This window comes from Chelonia mydas, chromosome 24 (genome assembly GCF_015237465.2).
Source record: "Chelonia mydas isolate rCheMyd1 chromosome 24, rCheMyd1.pri.v2, whole genome shotgun sequence".
Taxonomy (NCBI): domain Eukaryota; kingdom Metazoa; phylum Chordata; order Testudines; family Cheloniidae; genus Chelonia; species Chelonia mydas.
The window spans coordinates 1,238,347-1,258,573 of NC_051264.2; the positions used below are offsets into that span (position 1 = coordinate 1,238,347).

The 20,227-nt window shown below is 54.0% G+C and overlaps 1 protein-coding gene across 50 annotated transcripts in view; it reads right to left on the reverse strand.

Moving 5' to 3' along the window:
- Positions 1–344: 344 nt before the first annotated feature.
- UBAP2L (ubiquitin associated protein 2 like) overlaps positions 345–20,227 on the reverse strand; it is a 43,569-nt gene continuing 23,686 nt past the window's right edge. For 8 of the 50 annotated variants that reach the window (XM_037882623.2, XM_037882613.2, XM_043534964.1 and 5 more), the window contains 16 exons: positions 19,839–20,116; positions 19,114–19,286; positions 16,934–17,111; positions 15,449–15,503; positions 14,702–14,876; positions 14,111–14,183; positions 12,377–12,572; positions 12,099–12,187; positions 10,947–11,000; positions 10,171–10,252; positions 7,586–7,803; positions 7,372–7,477; positions 3,129–3,196; positions 2,416–2,613; positions 1,926–1,976; positions 345–1,240 (listed from right to left, as the gene is read on the reverse strand). In XM_037882623.2, the coding sequence (XP_037738551.1) occupies positions 1,145–1,240; positions 1,926–1,976; positions 2,416–2,613; positions 3,129–3,196; positions 7,372–7,477; positions 7,586–7,803; positions 10,171–10,252; positions 10,947–11,000; positions 12,099–12,187; positions 12,377–12,572; positions 14,111–14,183; positions 14,702–14,876; positions 15,449–15,503; positions 16,934–17,111; positions 19,114–19,286; positions 19,839–20,116 (2,090 nt within the window). In that variant the 3' untranslated portion in view covers positions 345–1,144. Of the gene's footprint in view, positions 1,241–1,925; positions 1,989–2,415; positions 2,614–3,128; positions 3,197–7,371; positions 7,478–7,585; positions 7,804–10,170; positions 10,253–10,946; positions 11,001–12,098; positions 12,188–12,376; positions 12,573–14,110; positions 14,184–14,701; positions 14,877–15,448; positions 15,504–16,933; positions 17,112–19,113; positions 19,287–19,838; positions 20,120–20,227 lie in introns of all 50 variants that reach the window. The other 42 variants (XM_043534976.1, XM_043534968.1, XM_043534955.1 and 39 more) reach the window with 11 other exon arrangements.

A 20,227-nucleotide genomic window follows, 5' to 3' on the forward strand; every position in this document is an offset into this window, starting at 1 on the left:
AGACCTCCTAACGAGAGAGCAGCCCCATTGGGTCACCGCCTGCAGCCAGTGACTGCTTCGCCTTGGGCAGGAGAACATGCCTGCACCTGGGCCCACCAAGATGAGTGCCCTCGAAAGGGCAGAGATGCCTGGGGACCACAGAGGGGAGGGTCAGCAGCTCAAGACAAAAAGGGGACATGCAGGCCCAGAGACGGAGCGGGCCTGGCCTCCTCCACTACCCATCAATATACTGAGACAGGGCCCGGCCTGCCGCTTTCCCTCTCCAGCATCCATGACGTGCTCCAAGGACCAGTGCCAAAAATCCTGATCAAGGCTCAGAAGGTAGGTATTAAAAAATACACACATCACTTTGTGATCTTTATTCTCTTTTAGTAAATAACCCGCACGGGGGCTTCATTTGAAGTGACCAGTTCCAACTGAAAAATACAAGATCTGGACTGCATAGAAAAAAAGACCAAAAAAACCCAAAAGCAGAATATACTTACAGCGTGCAAGGGGGGAGGCGAAGGGCCTGGCCTGGGGCCCACTGTGGGGAAGGGGGCAGATGGAGAACTTAAAATAAAGAGGGGTTTCCCTCCACGTACCCTCCTGGGCTTGTGGGAGCAGTGGAGTGTGCTGAGGAAATGAGGACTCCAGGACGGCGTGGGGTTTTCGTTTTTATATACAAGACACATTTATCCATTAAATTTAGAACACAGTACAAAAAACACTTCAACTAATTCATCGGACAATGCTGTTCATATCAATTACTGTTCTTATTCCTAATATTAAAGGGGGTTTGCTGTAGGTGGGCTTGCAGCTTTCCACTCCTTTAGGTCCACCAGGGTCAGGGGGCAGCAGGATGGGGGAAAAGTGGGGGAGAGAAAGGAGTAAAAACCAAAAAAGGCCCCTACGGCAAACGGTTCAGTCTGAATGCAGAGAGAGATAGAGAAAGAGAGAGAATACAAATTCTATATTACATACAACAGGAAAGGTGGCTGAAAACAGACACAATGCAGAGCCAAGTGGCCGGCCTGCCCCGGGGGCTGCTGGCGCTGTGCCGGGGGATAGGGGGCGCTCCCTCCTCCCCGGGTTCCTTTGTCGTCGTTTTCGGTACGTTTCTCTTCCAGAAGCGAGTGGTGAGGTGCGCAGGGCCGCTGCAGCCTCAGTTGGCGCCCCAGTTATAGCTGTTGTAGGCGGACTTGTTGGCCTGGGATTTCTGGGGGATGGAGCTACCCTGGCTGCGCTGTCCGGTGCCGCTCTGAGGGGGGTTGGAGGGGAAGCAGAGGGTTACTGGGGCGAGCTGGAAGCCCTAAGAATCCCCAGGGTCCTGAGCCCAGCCTGCTCTGCGCACCACATGCCAGGCCGTGCCTTGCCCTCAAACCCAGGAGTCCCGCACCGGCACTTAACAGCACGAGCTGCAGACCTGCGAGACCAGTTCCAGGAGAGCTGCCCCGTGCTCACCATGCCAGGTGAGCTCCAGGCCACAGCATCGCTCTGGGCTGCACAAGGCAGCTATGGTGCCAACCTGCTGCGGCCCTCCGCCCCGGCACGGCTCTAGCCCAGTGCAGCAGGCTGACACCAGCCCACAGCCCCCGACCCAGCTGGGCCCCCCGCCTCCCCCTTCCCCATGAGCCACTCCGCGCATCTTCCTCCAGACCAGGAATGCTTCCAACACCACCACACAGCAGCAGCTGGAGGGCTCCGCCAGGGCTGCGGCTCAGGGAACCGGGGGTGGGGGCGGGCAGGTGTGAGCATGGGCGTGTGTGTCTGTGCCGCGGGTGTGAGTGTGTGCACACTTACTGACTGAGGGCCTCCCTCCTTGCCTGGCAGGGTGGTGCGGCCATAGAGGGTTCGGGAGCGTATGAAGGGCTGATTGGGGGCTGAGGGGCCTAGGGGGCAGCGTGGGGAGGGGCAAGGCATTACCATTCAGAGAGGTTCATTACCTGGTCCTCCTGCTGGCGTTGGCAGCACAGAATCATCTGCAAATATGGAAGCTGTTGCAGTGCCAGGATATGGAAAATAAAGGGACAAACTATGACAATAGAAATCCACGGTTAGACCTGACAGCTACGGCGGGATCGTGGGGGTGGCCATTAACCCCTCCACTGCTGGCCTGCAGAGCCGCCATTGCAAGGAACGGGGAGGTCAGGACGTACCAGGTATGTTCCCGGGGGGAGGGGCAATGGCTGAACGTACCTGGTACGGCCCAGCAGCAATGGGGTGGCGCTGAGTACCCCCCAGCTGAGTGCACCCCGGGCCTTCCTCACCTCTTCCTCTCACAGGCCGTGTGTGTATGTGCAGGCATGAACGAGTGTGTGCATGTGACCGCGTGTCTGCATGTGTCCGCTGTGGGGCATGAGAAGGGAAGGGGGGCCAGGGGAGCGAGAGAGAGCCCTAGGAAATAACCCGGCAGGGGGCTGGGGGGCTGCTTACCTGGCCGTCCTGCTGCAAATGGTGATGGAGGATCTGCGAGTGGGGCTGCTGATGCGGGGTGAGGATGTGCATGAATGGCGCTGGTGGGTACGCTGCGGCCGTTGCGGGGTTGAGGGGGCCACCGCTGCCTAATGCTGAAGGCAAGTTGAACGAGGCTGCTGGGGTTCCAGTGTGAAATCCCTGCTTCTCGAAGGACTGCTGCCAAGGAGACACCACGGGGGGGTGAGGGGCGCCAGGTAGGGCTACGCTAGCACACGCCTGCGTCTCCCCAGCCCCAGTGGCTACACGCAGCTGTGGCCGCGGCGTCTTCAGGCGCAGGGCGAGGGCTCTTTCACCCGGCATGCTTCAGACGGGAGACGTTTCCCAACCCCAAAACATCTCCTGCCGCTCCCTCAAATCCCGCCCAGCCAGATCGCCTCCGGGTGGAGAGACAATCGCCCCACAGAGCCCGCTGCATTAGAGGGCATGTCTACACTGCAGCTGGGAGCGTGCTTCTCAGTCCAGCCAGCACCGTCGCAACGTCGGCAGCGGCTCGCAGTGCACTAGCTCGAGCCAAGCTAGTGCGAGTGTCTAACTGGACCAAGAGGCACGTCTCTAGCTGCAGAGCAGACACCCAGACAGGCCTGCAGTTCCCACAAAGCCTGGCACAGGTCCCCCTGGAGCACCCCCCCACCAGCTACTATCTGCCCAGAGACTATGGACGAGATACCAACCTGGGTCTTGGAGTAGACTGAGCCCGAGATGTCTGGCACTCCCGTGTTACTGGATGTCACGGATACGCCTGTGGAGGGAGGAACCCAAAAGTCAGCATCAGGCAGGAACTCCCGTCAGCAGGCAGGGCAGGGGTGGGCACCCTGAGGTTACCAGGTGAACCAGCGCCACTCCCAGGCAGGAAGGAGCCACAGCACTGGATGCAGCCACTGGAGTCCCCCACTCCAGGTGGGCTTTGGAGAGAGCTCCCACCTGGCAGGAGGAAGCCCCTTCTCAGGAGAGTGGAGAATCTGTCATTCCCAGCTTGAATGCCCTGGCCTCAGACACCCCACCCTGCTCCCACCCCCCTGCCTCAACCTGATTATACCAGAAGAAATCCTCTGCTTTGTGGGAGTTGCCAGACAGCACCCGGCAGGGGCAGGGGCTCCTACAAAGGGCAGAGCAGCTCTGTCCTTCCAGACAACAGTCCCCAGAGGGGCTTTGACCTTAGAAACGGGTGGCCGTGGATGGCTAACAGCTGCCATTTCCTCATCTCTCCCGTTCCACTGGTGCCCGCTCCCTGGGCTGTGCGCTCCGCAGGGGCATGCCCTCAGAGCTGACATACTGTCACCAGGCAGCCTCAGCACCACTAAGGGGTGTGCTGAGGAGATGGCCCAACACTCCAGCCCTCCTGCGTGGAGCCGTTTCGCATCTTGCTAACGCTGGTGCAGAGAACAGCTCCGATGCACAGAGCCCCAGGGGAAGCATGGCTCTGCAGAATTGGCAGAGCAATTCAGCAACAGGAAGAACTGCTGCAAGGATCCTGACTGGAGTGGACTTCGATCTGGTTCTGGGAAGATCTGTCAAGGAGACCACCATCAGGCAAGGGTGACAAGCAGCTCTTGGATCCCAGAACAGAACAATCCGCTGCCAAAGCAGTTTCTTCGGGTCTCCAACGAGAAATGTGGTCTAGATGGAATTATTATAAGGTGGGTGCAGAACTGATTGGAAGACTGAACTCAAAGAGGAGTTATCAGCAGTTTGCTGTCAGATTGGGAGCGTGTGTCTAGTGGGGTCCTGCAGGGGACAGGCCTGGGACCGGTACCAGTCAATATTTTCATTAAGGATCAGTTGCTCTCCACGGCCACGGGAGGTACGATAAGAAGTAACGGCTCAATCTGCAGGAAGGGAGATTCAGGTGAGATATCAGGAAAAACTTCCTAGCTCTCCGGGGAGTTAAGCTCCAGCATAGGCGTCCGAGGGAGGAGATTTAAGAGCAGATTGGACAAACACCAGTCAGGGCTGGTCTAGGTTTACTTGGCCCTACCTCAGTGCAGGGGGAGGGACTTGGTTACCTCTTGAAGTCCCTTCTAGCGCAACATTTCCAGGATATCCTGGCTGCCGCAACGAAGGGGATGGAACATTTCCCCATCTCCTGAACTAGCCAGGGCTTCGCAACCAAGGACGTGGGGCTGAGAGCAAGAGGGCTATGGCCACAGCATTCTGGGGGCAGCAGGGATGACGCAGCTAGACAAGACCACATTCCCACCCCTACAAGGCACAGAAAGGGCAGGGTAGCCCCTTAATACAACACACCCGGGCCCAGTGCTAGCAAAAGTCCTTGATTTGTGTGCAACATTCATGGGGACTGAGAGCCAAGACACGCACAGAACTTCACCAGATGGGCTGAGATTTCATGTCAGCTAGCAACTTCACAGCAAACTACATGCCAGGTCCAGACTTTGGCATCACAGAGCAACAGGTGCTGTCGCTCAGGGTCTTGGGGGGGAAGAGATATGACAGTGGGCTGCCAGGACAGGGTCAGCAGACTCACCGGGCCAGCGCAGCATCAAGAATTACTCTGATTTATAGGTCATGGTGGAGGACACAGACCAGCTGAGCCTTCTCACCCTGATGCCGTGCACAAACACTAGACACACCTGCCATTTGTAAAAGCCCAGCAGAGACAGCACATACTGTCTGGTGTCAGACAAAGCCCAGCCTGTCAACACATGTGCAGAAATCTTAAAGAAATTCCAGAGGACTGGAAGAATGCTAATATTGTGCCAACATTAAAAAAAGAAAAAGCAAGCAGGATGACCTGGGTAACTACAGGCCAGCCTCCCTGACATCAATCGCAGACAAAATAATGGAAAAGCTGATACGGGATTCAATTGAGAAAAAGAATTAAAGGACAGGAATATAATTAATGCCAGTCAACGTGGTTTTACAGAAAATAGGTCTTGTCAAACAAGCCTTACTTCCTTGAGATTCCAAGTTCGGGTGATAAAGGTAAATGCAGAGATGTAATATACTTTTGGAAGGTGTTTGACTTCGTGCCCCACGACTTTCTCATGGAAAAACTGGCACTACACAATACCAGTGGAGTACACGTTAAATGGATTAAGAACTGGCTGACATCTCAAACAGTCGTCGTCAATGGGAGTGTTTCTATGGGATTGATACTAAGTCGGACCCTGTTCAACATTTTCACCAGTGATCTGGAAACAAATATAAAGTCACTGATGATGAACTAGAGACTGGCAGGGATATAAACAATGAGGAGGACAGGGCAGTCATACAATGCAATCCGGATTGTCTGGTAAACTGGGCCATTCAAACAAAGTGGGTTTGAATAGAAAATTATACAACTAGAAACAAGTAATTCCCTACAGAACGGGGGCTCCCTCTCAGAGGTAGTGACTGATAGCAGACAAGTAACTAAACACGAGCACCCAGTGTGATGCTGTGGCAAAAAAGGGCGGATGCCATCCTTGGACTTAGGGAGAAAGGAGGTGATTTCACCTGTATACTTCACTGACTAGCTCGATGCTGGAATATCACATCCAGTTCTCGTGTGCACATTTCACAAGGAAGCTGAAAACATGGAGAAAGTGCAGAGCCCTGAAATGATTTGAGGGATGAAGAAAATGCCTTACAGCGAGAGACTCGGAGAGTTTGATCTGTTCAGTTCATCCAAAAGATCAAAGCGTGACTTGATGACGTGTGTGGACCTTCACAGGGAGAAAATCCCAAGTAGCGAAGGGCTCTTCAATCTAGCAGAGGCAGCAGAACAAGAACCAATGGCTGGAAGCTGAAGCCAGACAAATGTAATTTAGAAATTCGGCACAAGTGTTTCTCAGTGTTCCAATAGTTAATCACCCGCAAACCACCAAGGGCGGGGGTGGACTGTCCAGCTCCTGAGGTCTGCAGACTAAGCCCTGCTACCTTTCAGGATTATGCACTTTAGCCAAACACAAGTTATTGGACTCATTACTGGGGTATGTGGGTGAAATTCTCAGGCCTGTGACACATACAGGAGGTCAGACTAAATGATCTAATGGTCCCTGCTAGCTTTAAACGCTATCAGTCTCTGAGAGCGATGCTCAGGGAGCCAGCAATCCAGCACATGACTCTCCGGAAGGGTGTGCAGTGCTCCGTGCATCCCATACAAACAAACTCAGGGATATGGCTGGGCCGGTCAAGAAGAATCAATATGCTGCACAAGGGTGCATCAGAGCTATGTCTCTCCTCGAGTCCATTCTCGATGCTGCTGCAGATGGGAAAGAGAAACATCAGCCATGTCACTCATCTGACGGCTAAACCCTGCAGCAGCTCTGAAAGCGTACATCCAGGCTAGAAGTCACAGACAATCGGGAGAGCAAGAAGAATTCACTTAAGCTTGACTCAGAGTGCCAGGGGTCCTGGCCACCCCTCTAGAGCCGCACATGAACATCTTACAAGTCATTGCCAGGAAGCGCTCTGGGCCCTTACTCTTCTCTGGGCAAAGTCCCTCTTCTTACCCACCAGTGGGCAATCCACCAAGAACAAGGTGTCTGTACATAAACAGAGAGGACATCCCAGCATCTTCATGGACAAGTCGCCCCACAGCACTGCTTCTAATTAGCCAGCAGGTGCCCTCCCCATGAGGAGTAAATGCCCATGTAGCCCCAGGGCTCTTGAAGTCAGTCCCAGGAATGCTCGGTGCAGTCTGACACAAGGATGATTTTTGGTGGATCTCCTGGCCTGGGATTGAAAGTGGTGTTTGTCCTGACCGCAGCTGCACTTTGTTTCCAACAGCAGCCCAGAGAGACCCAAGGCGGAAAGGCAGTGTCTGTGGCGGTCAGGCAGTCCAGCGCAGGCAGGGCTCAGTGGACTAGTTTGTTCCAGCTCGGGACAATTGCCCGTTTCCTCTCCTGTGACCCCCCTGACAACCCTCCACATGTTACAGACGTACCGACTGACTGCCCACCGAGCGTCTCTTACCAGTGCTGTATCCATGAGAGCCATAGCCACTGGGCTGCTGGAAAGGGGTTGCTGATGCGTTGACGCTAACATTCACACCATGCTGCTTGGAAGAGGTAGGAGCGACCTAGAGAAAGGAAGGGGCCAGGATGGTGAGCACAGGGCCAGCCAGGCTTCTATGCCCTGCCCCCCCCCCCCCCCCCCGCGCGAGGTGTGGAAAGAGGGGAGCACTCACAGGGAACACGGCGGGCCCATACTGGAAGGTGCTGGGGAGCCCTGGTACCCCTGTGTAGTAGGGCAGACTGGTGTAACTGTAGCCAGGGGGCAGAGCTGGGTTCAGGAACGTCTGCTGCGTGGTATGGTGTGTCTGCGTCTGGCTCTGCTGAGGCTGCGCCAAAGTTGTTGCTGGAGCAGGGGAGGAGGCGTCGCCTCGGCCGAACTTCGTGAGGTCACCTGGAGCAGAGAGGGAGGCGGGTGGGAATGAGGCCACCGGGCTGAGCGACAGACAAGTGAGTGACTGGGATCGACTGCTTTGCATTGGTCACCTTTCACCCAAGGATCTCAAAGAACTTTGCCAACAATAGGCCTCAACCTCCCGTGGGGGGCTGGTGAGCCTTAACCTTGCTGCGTGACGCTCAGGGAGGGGAGCTGGCTTGCCCAGGGTCCTAGAGTGACAGCTGCAGAACCAGGAACAGAACGCAGGCCCCTGCCCCAACCTCCAGATGATCCTTCGAGGATTCCAAGCCATTAAATCAAAGGGGCCCGGTACGTACGACCCTTCCCCGCAGCCACCGAGAGAGAATTCATTTCAGACCCCTCTGCAGCAGGACCTACAGACACACAGCAGCCATGCAGCATGCAAGGCTGGATTGTTAAACCAATTGCTTTCCCCAAAGCCCCTTTGTCCTCTGTGCCCCTCAAGGAGCAACCCACAGGCAAACAGACCCTAAAGGGAGATGGGTTCCTGTAATCAGCTCCCCAGGGACTAAACTACATGACATAGTGTTGAGCACTTCGGCAGGACAAGCTCTTATAGCAGCCTCTGGCCTTCATACTCCAACCCCCACACAGGGGAGCGAGACCCACTGACACTGGGGTTGTCTGAGAAACTCCTGCAGGCCCCACTCGCAGCCTGAGCGCCAGACACACCAGGATCTCACAAGTAGCGTCCCGGAGTTTATGGCAATTCCAAACTCAGTTTGGAACGGGCCCAGAACAAAGCAGCAGGCTCACGAGTGACCCCAAGCTGTAAGGGTATGTGCGCACTCCAGTTACAACCCCACGGCTGACCCAGGCCAACTGACTCGGGCCTGCGGGGCTCAGGCTCATGGGCTGCTTAACTGCAGTATAGGAGTTTGGGCTGCAGCCCAGGCTCTAGGCCCTTACAAGGTGGGAGGGTCTCAAAGCTCAGGCTGCAGCCCAAGTATCTCACCACTGTTAAATGGCCCCTTAGCCCGAGTCAGCCACGGGTGTCTAAAGTGTAGTGTAGACATACCCTAAGAGCCCTGCCCCGTCAGCCAGTAGCTGCCTGGTGCTCGGATCTCATTGAACAGGGGAGTCAGATATTGACCAGCTGAAGATGTGAATAGCTTCTTTTTACAGTGCTGCTCACACTCCGTCCTCTCCATGCCATGGCAGAGAAGCAAGTACCCTTGCAGGGGCCCAATGACCTGCAGAGAATACTCGCAAATATCACTTCCTCTGCTCCTGCGAGCAGCTGGCCCTGGAGACTGGGCACAGGCCGAGGGGTCTGGAAAGCCTCCATTTGCATTTCTTTAAGAGCACCTGCTTGCTCTTCCCTGCAAACACTCTCCCCATTCAGAGTGCACACAGTAAGGCAGTGACTTCTGTAGAGTGCCAGCTCCAGGACAGCTACAAATGCTAATTATGGCTCCAGTGCTAACTTGGCAAATTATGCATGCGACGGCCCGTCAGCCCGGGGCTGGGATTCTAAGGTCAGGGGGCTGGTCCAAAGCACTTCCTGCCTGAAGCAGGAGGACAAGCGATGCACAGGAAAGCAAAGACAAGCAGCTAAAGGAGCTAACTGCAGGCCTCAGTGCTGGAGTTGGGATGGAAAGCCCCTTTTAGGCCAGGTGGCCCCTCCTAATTCCAGCTCCGGACTGACCCCTAGGGCATATTTGCTAGTGTGTTGCCCAGTCAAGTTTTTAAATGCCCCACCTGACTCTTCCCTTGGGAGACTCTTCCACAGCCCAAAAGAGCTGATTTTCCAGCTATTCAGCCTGAATTTCATACCGTTACTTCTCAGCGTTCCTGTCCCTCCTATGTTTCTACCCCCTATGTGTATCTGCCAATTGTACCTTCCCCTGCTTAGACTCTGCTTTGCCAAGCCAGACAGGCAGCTCTTCATCTCCCTGCTAAATGGATCCCTCTAGATATTTTGCTGCAATGAGGTGTCCAGTCATGGTAACACCAGAAACGGGACTGTCAGAGGGACCAAAAGAGAATAAAGCCCCCAAGCTGGATAATCGCCGCAAGCCACGGGTAGAGCCTGCTCCGCTGGCCACCCCCGCACTCCCGAGGCTAGAACTGCACAGTGCTAGTCCCAGTGGGGCAGTGCACAGGAAATGCCGCACACTCATTTGGAGAAACACACCAGGCTGAGCTGGAGTCGGAGAGGCTCCAGCAAAGCCTGCCACGTGGAGCATCCAGAATCTAAGAGCTCCCCTGCTTGGCTGCTTCCAGGTGCAGCGTTTAAACCTCATGCATACGGAGATCTTGCTTTCAGAAGAAAACACTGCCCCAGTGCTCACACTACAGCCAAGCCACCCCAAACACGAGGGACAAGTGCCTCCCTCCTACCAGAATACGGATTGCTGCTCAGGCTGCCATCTCTTCCAGTCAGCGGGGTGGTGGGGGTAGGGAATGGGATGCTGTAATAATCCTAAAAGAGACAGGGAGAAAGCGCAATAAACTACATACTGTTACAAAGGCGGGCCTCTTGGAGAAACAGGATTTCCAGGCTGCAACAGTCCAGTGTGTTGGAGTAATGCAGTTCAGATCAGTCACATTGTAGGCTGATTGCATCTGGTAGCAACTCCGGATTTTCTCTTGCATTTACCATCCCCCGTCTGGCCATTAGAAGAGCTAGAAAAGGTCTACTGGTATGCATGCTCTTAAAAGGTCCAGGACTGTACGTGCAGCATCATAGCCATGGGAACAAGAATAACCTCTTCTGCAGACCATGTACCACATCCCTGGGGCAAGCAGTCCCTCTGTCTCTAGAGAAGGTCAGTCCAGCCAGCACCATCCGCCACTCACAGTGAGCGGAGCTCTGCTTGCTTTGGACTCGGCTTCATAAACCTACTGTCCCAATCATCGCTGCTGACCAAATAATTAACGCTACTGATTCCCAAGTGCCAGAGAACACCTGGAGGAGCTGAATTGATCACAAATTGATTAGAGTGACCTCTACAGAAAGCGCCACAGCTGTATACATATGGAATCCCATTTTCCTAGTCTCTCACGAATACTTTACAACCTGGCAGGCCTGTCTGGATTCACTGGTCAGGTCCAGAGATACAGGCCAGCTGCTGGGACTAGAGAAGCGCCTTACATATCTTATTTTACATACTCACCAATGGGAATCTCGTCTGAAGCATCTGCAAGTCGTCATAACCATACACTTGTGGCTAAGAAAGGAGCAGGAGATTGCATTAGGTACACAAATCTTACAGCTCATTACCAAGTAGCCAAGGCAGATCTGAATGACCATAGTCCAGATAATTATATGACCAAGAATGAAGACCAGCCCCCATGACAACAAGAGACAGAATGAGTGGAACGAGAGAAACCGCTACGGGACCTGGTCAAAGATCTCTAGTTCGCGGCTGAGAGATGTGGTGCCACATGGGATTGTATGGCTCATCAAATATCGGTGGGACAATCCCGGTTTGTAAGTAGTTTGCAGAAGTTGTATACACAAGTGTGTAACTTATCTAGTTTCACACGTATACACACACACAGCTAAGACTGTGGGCTCTTGACCAAGAGGGGCGCCTCGCAACCACCCGACAGAACGGGGGCTGGTATGGAAAAACTGAGCACCCCGGCTAAGATCTTCGGTTCAGTCCGTCACCCTGGTTCCCAGCTTCGGGGACAATTCTCCAGTAGAGGCACTGCACTCAGTGCTCCTGTTTCTCTACCGTAAGGAGAAAGCTCAGTGGTAAGTCCTAGTGTCCCACTGCCACCCACTTCCCATTCCAGCTGTTTGCACGTTAACCCACCAAGGAGCTGGCACTGCTCCAAACCTCCACTCCCAGGGACCTTGGATCAATAGGTGCTGCTGGCTGACCAGGCTGGGACCCAGGGCTCTTTGCTTTGCATTGGATGGGGGTGGGGGATGTCTGTACATGCCCTGCTTGCTGGAGGTTAGCACACCACAGAGCAGGCAGCTCGGACAGAGTCCTCCACCAAGAATACCCCTGCAGTCATCTCCACCAAGTGACACTTACCCCTGTTTACACACAGACGCACTGCTCCCTCCCGCAGGGCCTTTTCCCAGGAGGGGAGCCTCCAAACTAGCTGAGCCCTGGTGCAGCCCCATTGATTAGCCTTTTGTAAGAGTTTTATGTTGCAAGTTCAACCAGGTGGTGTCTGCTTGACTGCATCTGGTACCAACTCTGATTCCTCTGGCATGCACTGTCCCTCCTTTCTAGCTACAGAGAGAGCTAGGAAGGATCTACTGGCATGCCGCACCTCTGCAGCCAGCTCCCCAGAGCCCCACTCACCGGATAGGCATGTAACAGCCCTGGAGCCATGATGTACGGATTAGGCAACAATGGAGGAACTCCAGGAGGGAGGTTGGGAGGGGCTTTTCCTGAAGGAGGAAAAACACAGTTACACAGTGAAAAAAACACTGATCAAATCAGCCCTCCCCCCAACACATGCGGCCCCCCCTCCCCCAGTACCAGATCAGCTTCTCGTCCTTCCCCCACCACGTGCAGCCGCCCCGCAGTACCAGATCAGCTTCTCACCCTCCCCCCCACTGCAGGCAGCCCCCCGCCACCTGATGTTGTTGCAACAGAGCTCCGGGTGGAGGCTGTCACTGTGGAGTTGCTGCTGAGGCTCAAGCCCAGGCTGCTGACGCTGCTAAGACTGGAGGAGACGCTGACCACAGGTGGGGCAGCCGAGACGGTGCTGGAGGAGGTGGAGAAAGTGCTAGCAGAAGAATGGAGGCTTGCTTCACTCTCCACACTAGTGTGCTAAAGGGGGGTGGGGAGAGAGAGAGTTAGAGGCCCAGGCAGTCTCCATGTAGCCAAGCAGGACGAACAACCACCCTGCAGGAGGAGCAGTATGCAGGGGGGAGGGTGCAAACAGCTGCTGAACCTGGAAATCCCTAACTGCAGCAGCTGTTTACAGCGAGGGCTTTGCTCCTGCACTGGGCATGCTGCTCTGCAGCTGGGCTCTCCCAAAGTGCAGGCCTGGTTCTAGTTACATGTCTCCACCTATCGAACAGTACCACATGGCTGCAGGCAGAACTAAATGCGGCCATGGAAATCCGGCGCAGCGACTGGGCATCTCCAAAAGTCACAAGATGGGGGAGTTTACCTACACTAGGAAAACAAAACCCACCCCGAAACCTCCCCTCAGCCACCAGGGCAAATCTTACAATCCCAGGTTTAAAGGGCTCCTCTACCCCTCCAGCACCCCGAAAGGGGCAGCTGGGGAACAGTGACAAGAGGGGTGAGAAAAGCTGCTGAAACAAGATGCTGTTTGCTCTTCACACCCAGTCACCTATTGTGCAAGTGGCACAAAGAGCCGTCCCTGTGGCAGGTTCCCTGTTCAGACTCCGTCTCCGGTGAGATCCTCTAATGTCAAACTGCCACAGTCACAATCTGGGGAACTGGCTGCCCAACAGCCAGCACGAAAAACCACCCCAACATTCAGGCCAGGACACAAGGCCCTGCAAGCTACTGATACAGGAAGAAAAGGCCCTTCGGTTTGGAAGGGGCAGTACTGAGAGAACCCACAATTAAAAAGGAAGCAAAACCCCTAAGCAAGCCAGGAGCCTTCCCCAGCACACGGGGAACAATACAGTCCTGCGAGAGAGACCAAGAGAAAGGTGCTGCTCATGCCATGTGTTACTGGGTTAAGTGCCACGTCCCAGAGACGCCCACCCCCGCTCCCAACAGTGCCCCCATAAGCAAACCGTCCGGAGCCTCCGCCTGGTATTTAAACACGCTGAAGGCAACTCTGGAGCAACCCCGGAGAGCAGTGACTGAATGCATGCCGTGGAGTGGGAAGAATTTCATTCTGCTGTGAGCACCAGCAGCACTGGGCTCAGTATTTCCGCACTGCCAGCAGTCGGTATGTCGGAGCACTGCAGTTCAATCAGCCACAGTCTAGTCTGACTGCATCTGGTTGCAACTCCAGGTTTCTGTGGCATACACTTCTCCCTTAATGGCTACAGCAAGCTAGTAAGGAGCTATTGGTATGCAACAAACAGGCCTCATCCTGCCTAGAGCCATGAACAGGCATGCAATATATTGAAACAAATCTCTCCCCCATAACCTTTAGATCGCTGGCCAGCCTGGCTGAGTCCCATCCCATCTCTGACAGGCTGCACTCGTTACTTGGCTGTGGGCAGTTTTGCCACCAGATCTATGCTATACACATCGCCTGCTGCTGCATCAGGGCCTGGCTTTCACAGGGGATGGTGCACCCATATTTCCAGTGAATGGGGCCAGAGTAACAGGCGCTCAGTGCCTGAGCAGATCTGCACTGCAGCATCTGGACTCACCAGAAGAGTTGACGTTGATGTGCGCCCAGAGGACGTAGACGAAGAGAGGCTGTTCTGCTGGGTGGGTAACGTGCTGCAGGAGGCGAGAAAAAGCTGTCAAGCCAACTGCAGAGTTAGACAGCAGGGCTCACTACCCCTCCAATGCTACCATACAGCTCTATTATCTCCCTCCACAGGAGATGTCAGGTGCAGGACCAGACCGCATTTGGGATGGACGATAGATATGGAGAGAGCAACAAGACTGGAAGCCAAGTGCAGTCCAGCTCTTGACAGCAAAGCTGAGCTTGCTTCCCAGGCAAACAGAGCATGGTACATTTCAGGGGAAGGTCCCTTGAGAGCACTTCCTTTGTGGAGCCAGCGCTTCCCTGACGCCTTGGCCAGGTAGGGGAAGGGACACCTTTTCTTGCCCAGAATGACTGAAGCTCCATCCCATGGTGTCTGAGTGAGGGGATCCTGGAGGCCTCTCTGGACAGAGGAGGGGTACCACATCACCACATGGCAGCAGGTGGTCCAAAAGGTCCCCTCCACTCACCATTTCTGAACAGGGCCTAGTGTTCTGCTTCTCCAGCAATTGGCATGCCCCGAGCTCACCTGCTGAGTTGGGCGGTGGTCGTACTGGGGAGCTCCTCAGTGTGGTTCAGGCTACTCAGAGCTGATGAATGCTGGCTGGCTGTTGTCAGCAGGGACGATGCGGATACTGCATCGTTCAGAGGTGCGATATTGGGGGCAGAGGGGGAATCTGCTTTCACCACAGGGCCTGGAGCACCTATTAATGAAAGCTGTGGTTAGGGGTCTTCTGAGCACTGGGAACACCACCAGCACTTTCCACCTGCAAACATTCCCCCCTCCCAACAGCCCGCGGAGGAAGGGAATGCAGCATGAACTGGCAGCAAGAGCACAAAACTGGGAGATGGGAGACCTGGGGCTTATTTCTGGCTCTGCTGCTGACCTGCTGTGTGACCATGGTCAAGCCACTGCACCTCTGTGCCTCAGTTTCCCTCAACAGTAAAACAGAAGCAATGATCCTTATCCAGCTTCACACAGAGCTGAGATCTATGAATGAAAAGCCCTTGATAAGGGCCAAGGATCATCATCAGGAATAGACTGTCCCACTTGATAGGCACACAAGTTAAGTGACCTGCCCAAAGTCACAGAGGCAAGTGGTAAAAGACAGAACATTTTAGGGTAAGCAAATAAAACAAGCAGCACAGAGCAGGCCAGCAAGGTGACAATTTTCTGCCAGCGTGGATTGAGGCTGTTGCTCACAACCCCCAAAAGGAACACAAGGGAATGTGTGGTGTGAGCAAACCCAACCCCCGAGTAATGCTGGCAACTCACCTTCGACGGCCTGCGTGGTTTGTAACTGTGTGGGCTGTACAGAGCTGAAACCATTCTGGAAGAGAAAGGGGAGAGTTTGGGATGGCTACAGCTTGTCTTCACTGACCCCTCTGCATCTGTTTAACCCCCCTCCAGGCCCACACAATAGCTCCAAGAGCAGACCTAGGACCGTACAAATTATCAGACTGGATCAGACACGAGGCTAACCCATTCAGGCTCCCCTCGGACCATGGGCAGTACAGATGCTCCAGAGGAAGGTGCAAGAAACCTCCTAATACCTAGTAGTTAGAGACCGGCTCAAGTGCTGATCAAGAGGTCTACATCTCCTCCAACACATATGTTCCATTAACTATTCCCACTCTGGATAGTTTTGTGATCCATAAGGATCTACAAGCCCTTTTGGAATCATGCTAGTCTCAAGCTCAGCACTACCCTTCTGCAGTGAGTACCACAGGTGGTGTGTGAAAAGCAGAACCGTCTGTAAGTTTTCATTTTGCCACCAGTGAATTTCACTGAAGGTGAACAAATCTCAGCGTGGGGACTCTTGATACTTGGCAGGCACAGGACATGTGGCCAACAGCGAGGGGTTCTCAGCACATTTATCAGATTCCACAAGACAAGAGGCGACACCAAAGGATCCATGAGGCAATTCCCCCACCCCACCCAAAGAGGCCACCCCGAGAAGCCAGCAGGGAAGACCAGAAAGGGACAGACTCTGCAAGCAGCGGCACCTGACCAATGCCCCTCTCAGCAGCTAACCCAAATGTGGCGTGGCAGGCTCCAGCGGAAGGTGCGTGCAGCCCTTGGCCAGAGAGAGGGGAGACACTCGGGATCACGGGAAGGAAAGAGAAAATCCCACACGTTCCCCATCCCAAGAAATAACTAGATCATCCACTGTTGGCACTGCAAATGCACCCTCCACCACAGTACCCAGGGGGCCGCACTGCAGCTACAAGGCCCAGGATTACACCTATGCCTACTTGGGGCTAAATTAATGATAAAGCTCCAATTTACAAGAAATATTGACAGACCCTGCCTCTAGCTGGTGTTGCAGATTTTGAAAGGAAGTTACAGCGGAATCAAGGAACCATGGATTTCCTCACTCACCTCTCCACTTAAAATGACCCACTCCCACCTCTCCTCCTTCAGTCCTGAGCAAGGCCAGTTTGCAGACAACCATCACCTCCTGTGGTGACGACATCAGGTCCACCTCTACACAGCAGCAAGCCTTTAGCTCAGCAGAAGAGAGGGCTTTTCCATAGCAAGCCAGCAACGCTGAGCATTCGGCTCTCCCAGTTTGCCGGCTCCCCCTCTGCAGTGATCTGCAGGACCCAGTTATCAGCTTTTTGATTTCTCTTACACCCTTCCTGTGCTGCAGAATTACAGCCACCCCTCCACACAGGGCTTCACACTCTGCCATGGTAAGACAGCACCACCGAGAGGGGATGCGCTGGCCCCAGAAGGCAGTTAAGGCCAGCTCCCTACCTTGGCCTGGGTCAGGTCTTTCTGGGGCGAGGAGGAGATGGAGTTTGGGTATCGCCTGGTCTGGGTGGATCTCTGTTCATACAGTGGTCCCTGAGCGCTGTTCTGGGAGGTATACGTTGCTGTCTGTATTGTGCCGCCCTGGTAACCAGACTCCTGGCTTTGATTGGACGAAGATTCACTACACAGAAAGAAAGGAAGGGGTTTATTTTCTCTCCAAAGTGACCCTGCTGGGCTGGCAGCCTCGAGCCTTTGCTTACATGTGCTTACCGATGTAGCTGATCAAACCCAGCAGAGAAGTGCAGCCAGGAGAGGGATGGCCCAGCCACAGAGAGAGTCTCACTGAAAAAGGCTTGTGGTGCTGAGGACTGAGCACTGGACTGGGAGCCAGGAACTCCCACATTCTGACTGCTACTGACTCACTGCGTGGCCCAAGCCAAGTCACTTCCTCTCTCTGGGCTTCCCTTTCCCACCCATAAAACGGAGCTAGTACTTAGAGGGAGGCTGTGAGGACCCGCTAATGCAGGGATATTCAGAGTGAGGCTTGCAAGCAGCTCTTTAATGGGTCTCCTGCAGCTATGTGCAGCCCATGATATAAAACCCCTGTGCAATTTAATTACTAACTAAAGTTATGAACCAATCAGGAGGCTTTTACTATGTTATTAATCAGCTGCAGTTGATAAAATAATAATACGTGGTCAGTCATTTTGCTGCGAGAATTATATACGTTTCCCTGGCCAGGCTGTTTAAATATGAATTTATAGCACTCTAGTAAACGAAACAATGAATTCCCACAACTGTGACCCTTTTGGGTAACGCTGATTGCTAATTTGGCTCCTGAACCACTGAGGTCGGAGTATCTCTAAGCTAACGGTTCTGTAATGGTTCGGGGATGTAATGCTCTCTATAAAATTAAGTGTGAAAAATCCAGGCAAGTCTTCCCCTTTCTGACAAAGGGGAAGAGGTCCCCATCCTTGATAAGGAGAGAGAATATAAAGCTATTCTGAAATCAGACTGGACAAGCACATAAACCGGGGACACACGGCAATGGCTGGAGGAGGAACTGCCTAACGTTACAGGTCTTCCCCAGCCCTTCCACCATTCTGCCCAGCTCTGGGCAGTAAATGCACAGAACCCAGACATCATTGAAACCCTTGTGAATTACTGTGCCACAGACCTTGCACAGGAAGGGGTTGGGGCAGGCAGGTCAGCCGTAAGTCACTGTTTACATTAGAGCTCCTAAGGCATATTTACTCTCACAAACCATGACTGCTTCCCTCCACTCCCCGGCCTGAATGCCAGACATCCCCAGTAACTCCACCAGGACAAAAGGGCCAACATCTTCCTGTTCAGAATTACATGAGGGCAAAGTTGTTGTGTAATAAGGGATACTCAACACACTTGCTAGGGACTGGGAGTGGCAGCAGCTCCCAAAGGAGGATCAGCTAGACCGCAAGGGGGTGAGAAGCCTTCAATTTGACAAGGCACGCTCAGTTTGAATGGACAGACGTGCTCAGCTCTCTCCCTGTTTGCTACAGAAGTCTCCACAATTTGTATTTACAGTGTGAAGAAGAAAGCACACACACAACCTGTTCACCTGGAACAAGGCGCAGTTGTACTGGGGATTCCCCTCTCATTATTCACAGGGAGTGGTTTAACAGCAGCAGGAAACCTGCCCTAATTTACTTTCTGTTTAAGTACCGCAGGCCAATCAGCCATAGGTTTGTCTGAATGAGTCCGCTGGCAACTTAACTGTTTACTGTTGCATACGCTGTCCCCCCTTTATAGCTATGAGACCAGCCAGAAAGGGTCTACTGGTATGCAGTATAGTTAGGGGGCTCCCGGAGCAGGCAGGGGCAGGCTGCAGGGTCAGCAGTGCTGGCCTGCGCTCATTTACCCAGGCGGCTTGGACACCAAGGAAACTCCCGCCCCACTGTGCTGTGGCTGGTACAGGAGACTCCAGAATCTCAGTAGTACAAACAAGGTGCCCCTCTGGTTAGGATGAAGCTGTTTCTCCTCCTGACCCTGCAATGGGTTAGAGCATAGAGGCTCTTTATAGCCGGTCCATTGAGACCCAGATGGAGCTGGAAACAAGGCTGCCCCTAATGGCAAAGGAGCAAGTGCTACCTGCCTCTTCCCACCACAGGCATTGGAGTGTTTCCCTGCGCGCCCCAGGCCTTTACCTCGCAGTGCTGGTGTAGAGGCTGCTTTGAGACTGGCTCACAGAGGCGCTCGTCGTGGGCGTTGATTCGTACTCCGAGAGAACAGGCTCCGAACCAAACTGTAATGCCCCAAACTGCAGGTTTAGCCCTGAGATATCAGCTGAGCCAGGCATTTCCACCGCGAGAGCAGGAATCTGCAAAGGAAGGAGGGGTCCCTGAAAGGCAAGTCACTGCAAGGACAACAAAACTGGGCAAAGGGGACTTCGCGCGAGCCGCCTGCAGGGAGAACCGCCTTGAACAACAAATCAGACTGAAGCGGGCAGAGAAAATTCTACATGTGCACAGGAGGGCTCTGACCTCAGCCCGCCCCACACTTCAGTGTTACGATGCTAGAGCTATGTCAGCTGACCAGCAGCCCCCAAGTACAGGGATCAGGCCACGGGGGCTCACCTACACGGATGTCTGCAGGGTTATGACTCTGCAGTCAGATATTGAGGTACTGAGAACCCCAGACTTGACTTCAGTGACACCCACCCTCACCCTGCTGGAATTTCGAAAACACTCGCCCCTGTGGTCTGCAGGTGCTCTGGATTACGCTGTGAACATGAATCTGTTCAGCCTGGAGAGCCTAATCCAACTCAGGGTAGTCAAATCCAGCTCCACTGCCATTAACAGGGAGGGAGGCTGCTACAATTCCAACACAGCTGTGCCTCGATCCCGCTGCCACCTCCCCACACACCCCATACCTTAGATGTCAAGGAGGCTTTCTTCTTCTGCTGCTTGAGCTTCTGCTGCACTGGCTGGGGACTGGAGGACTGGTTGTCCGATGAACCTGGGGACATCTGGGGAACAGGGTTGGTTTTGCTGGGCAGAGGGGAAGATGGTGGGGGCGGTGCCGTTGTAGAAGCTGTCACCACAGGCTGCTTGTCCTGCATGAACACCTCCATCATCGCTGAGGCTGGCGTGAAAGCCTGACGCTTGGTGAAGGGGCTGTGAACTGATGAGTCCGTTGGGGTCTTTAGATCTGCTGCGCAAAACAAGGCTGGATCAATACTGGTTGTTTCGTGAGAGCTAACACAAGTCCCGCCACTTAGGTTTCAGTAATGAAATAAATGACTGAGACCTTGCCCCTCCC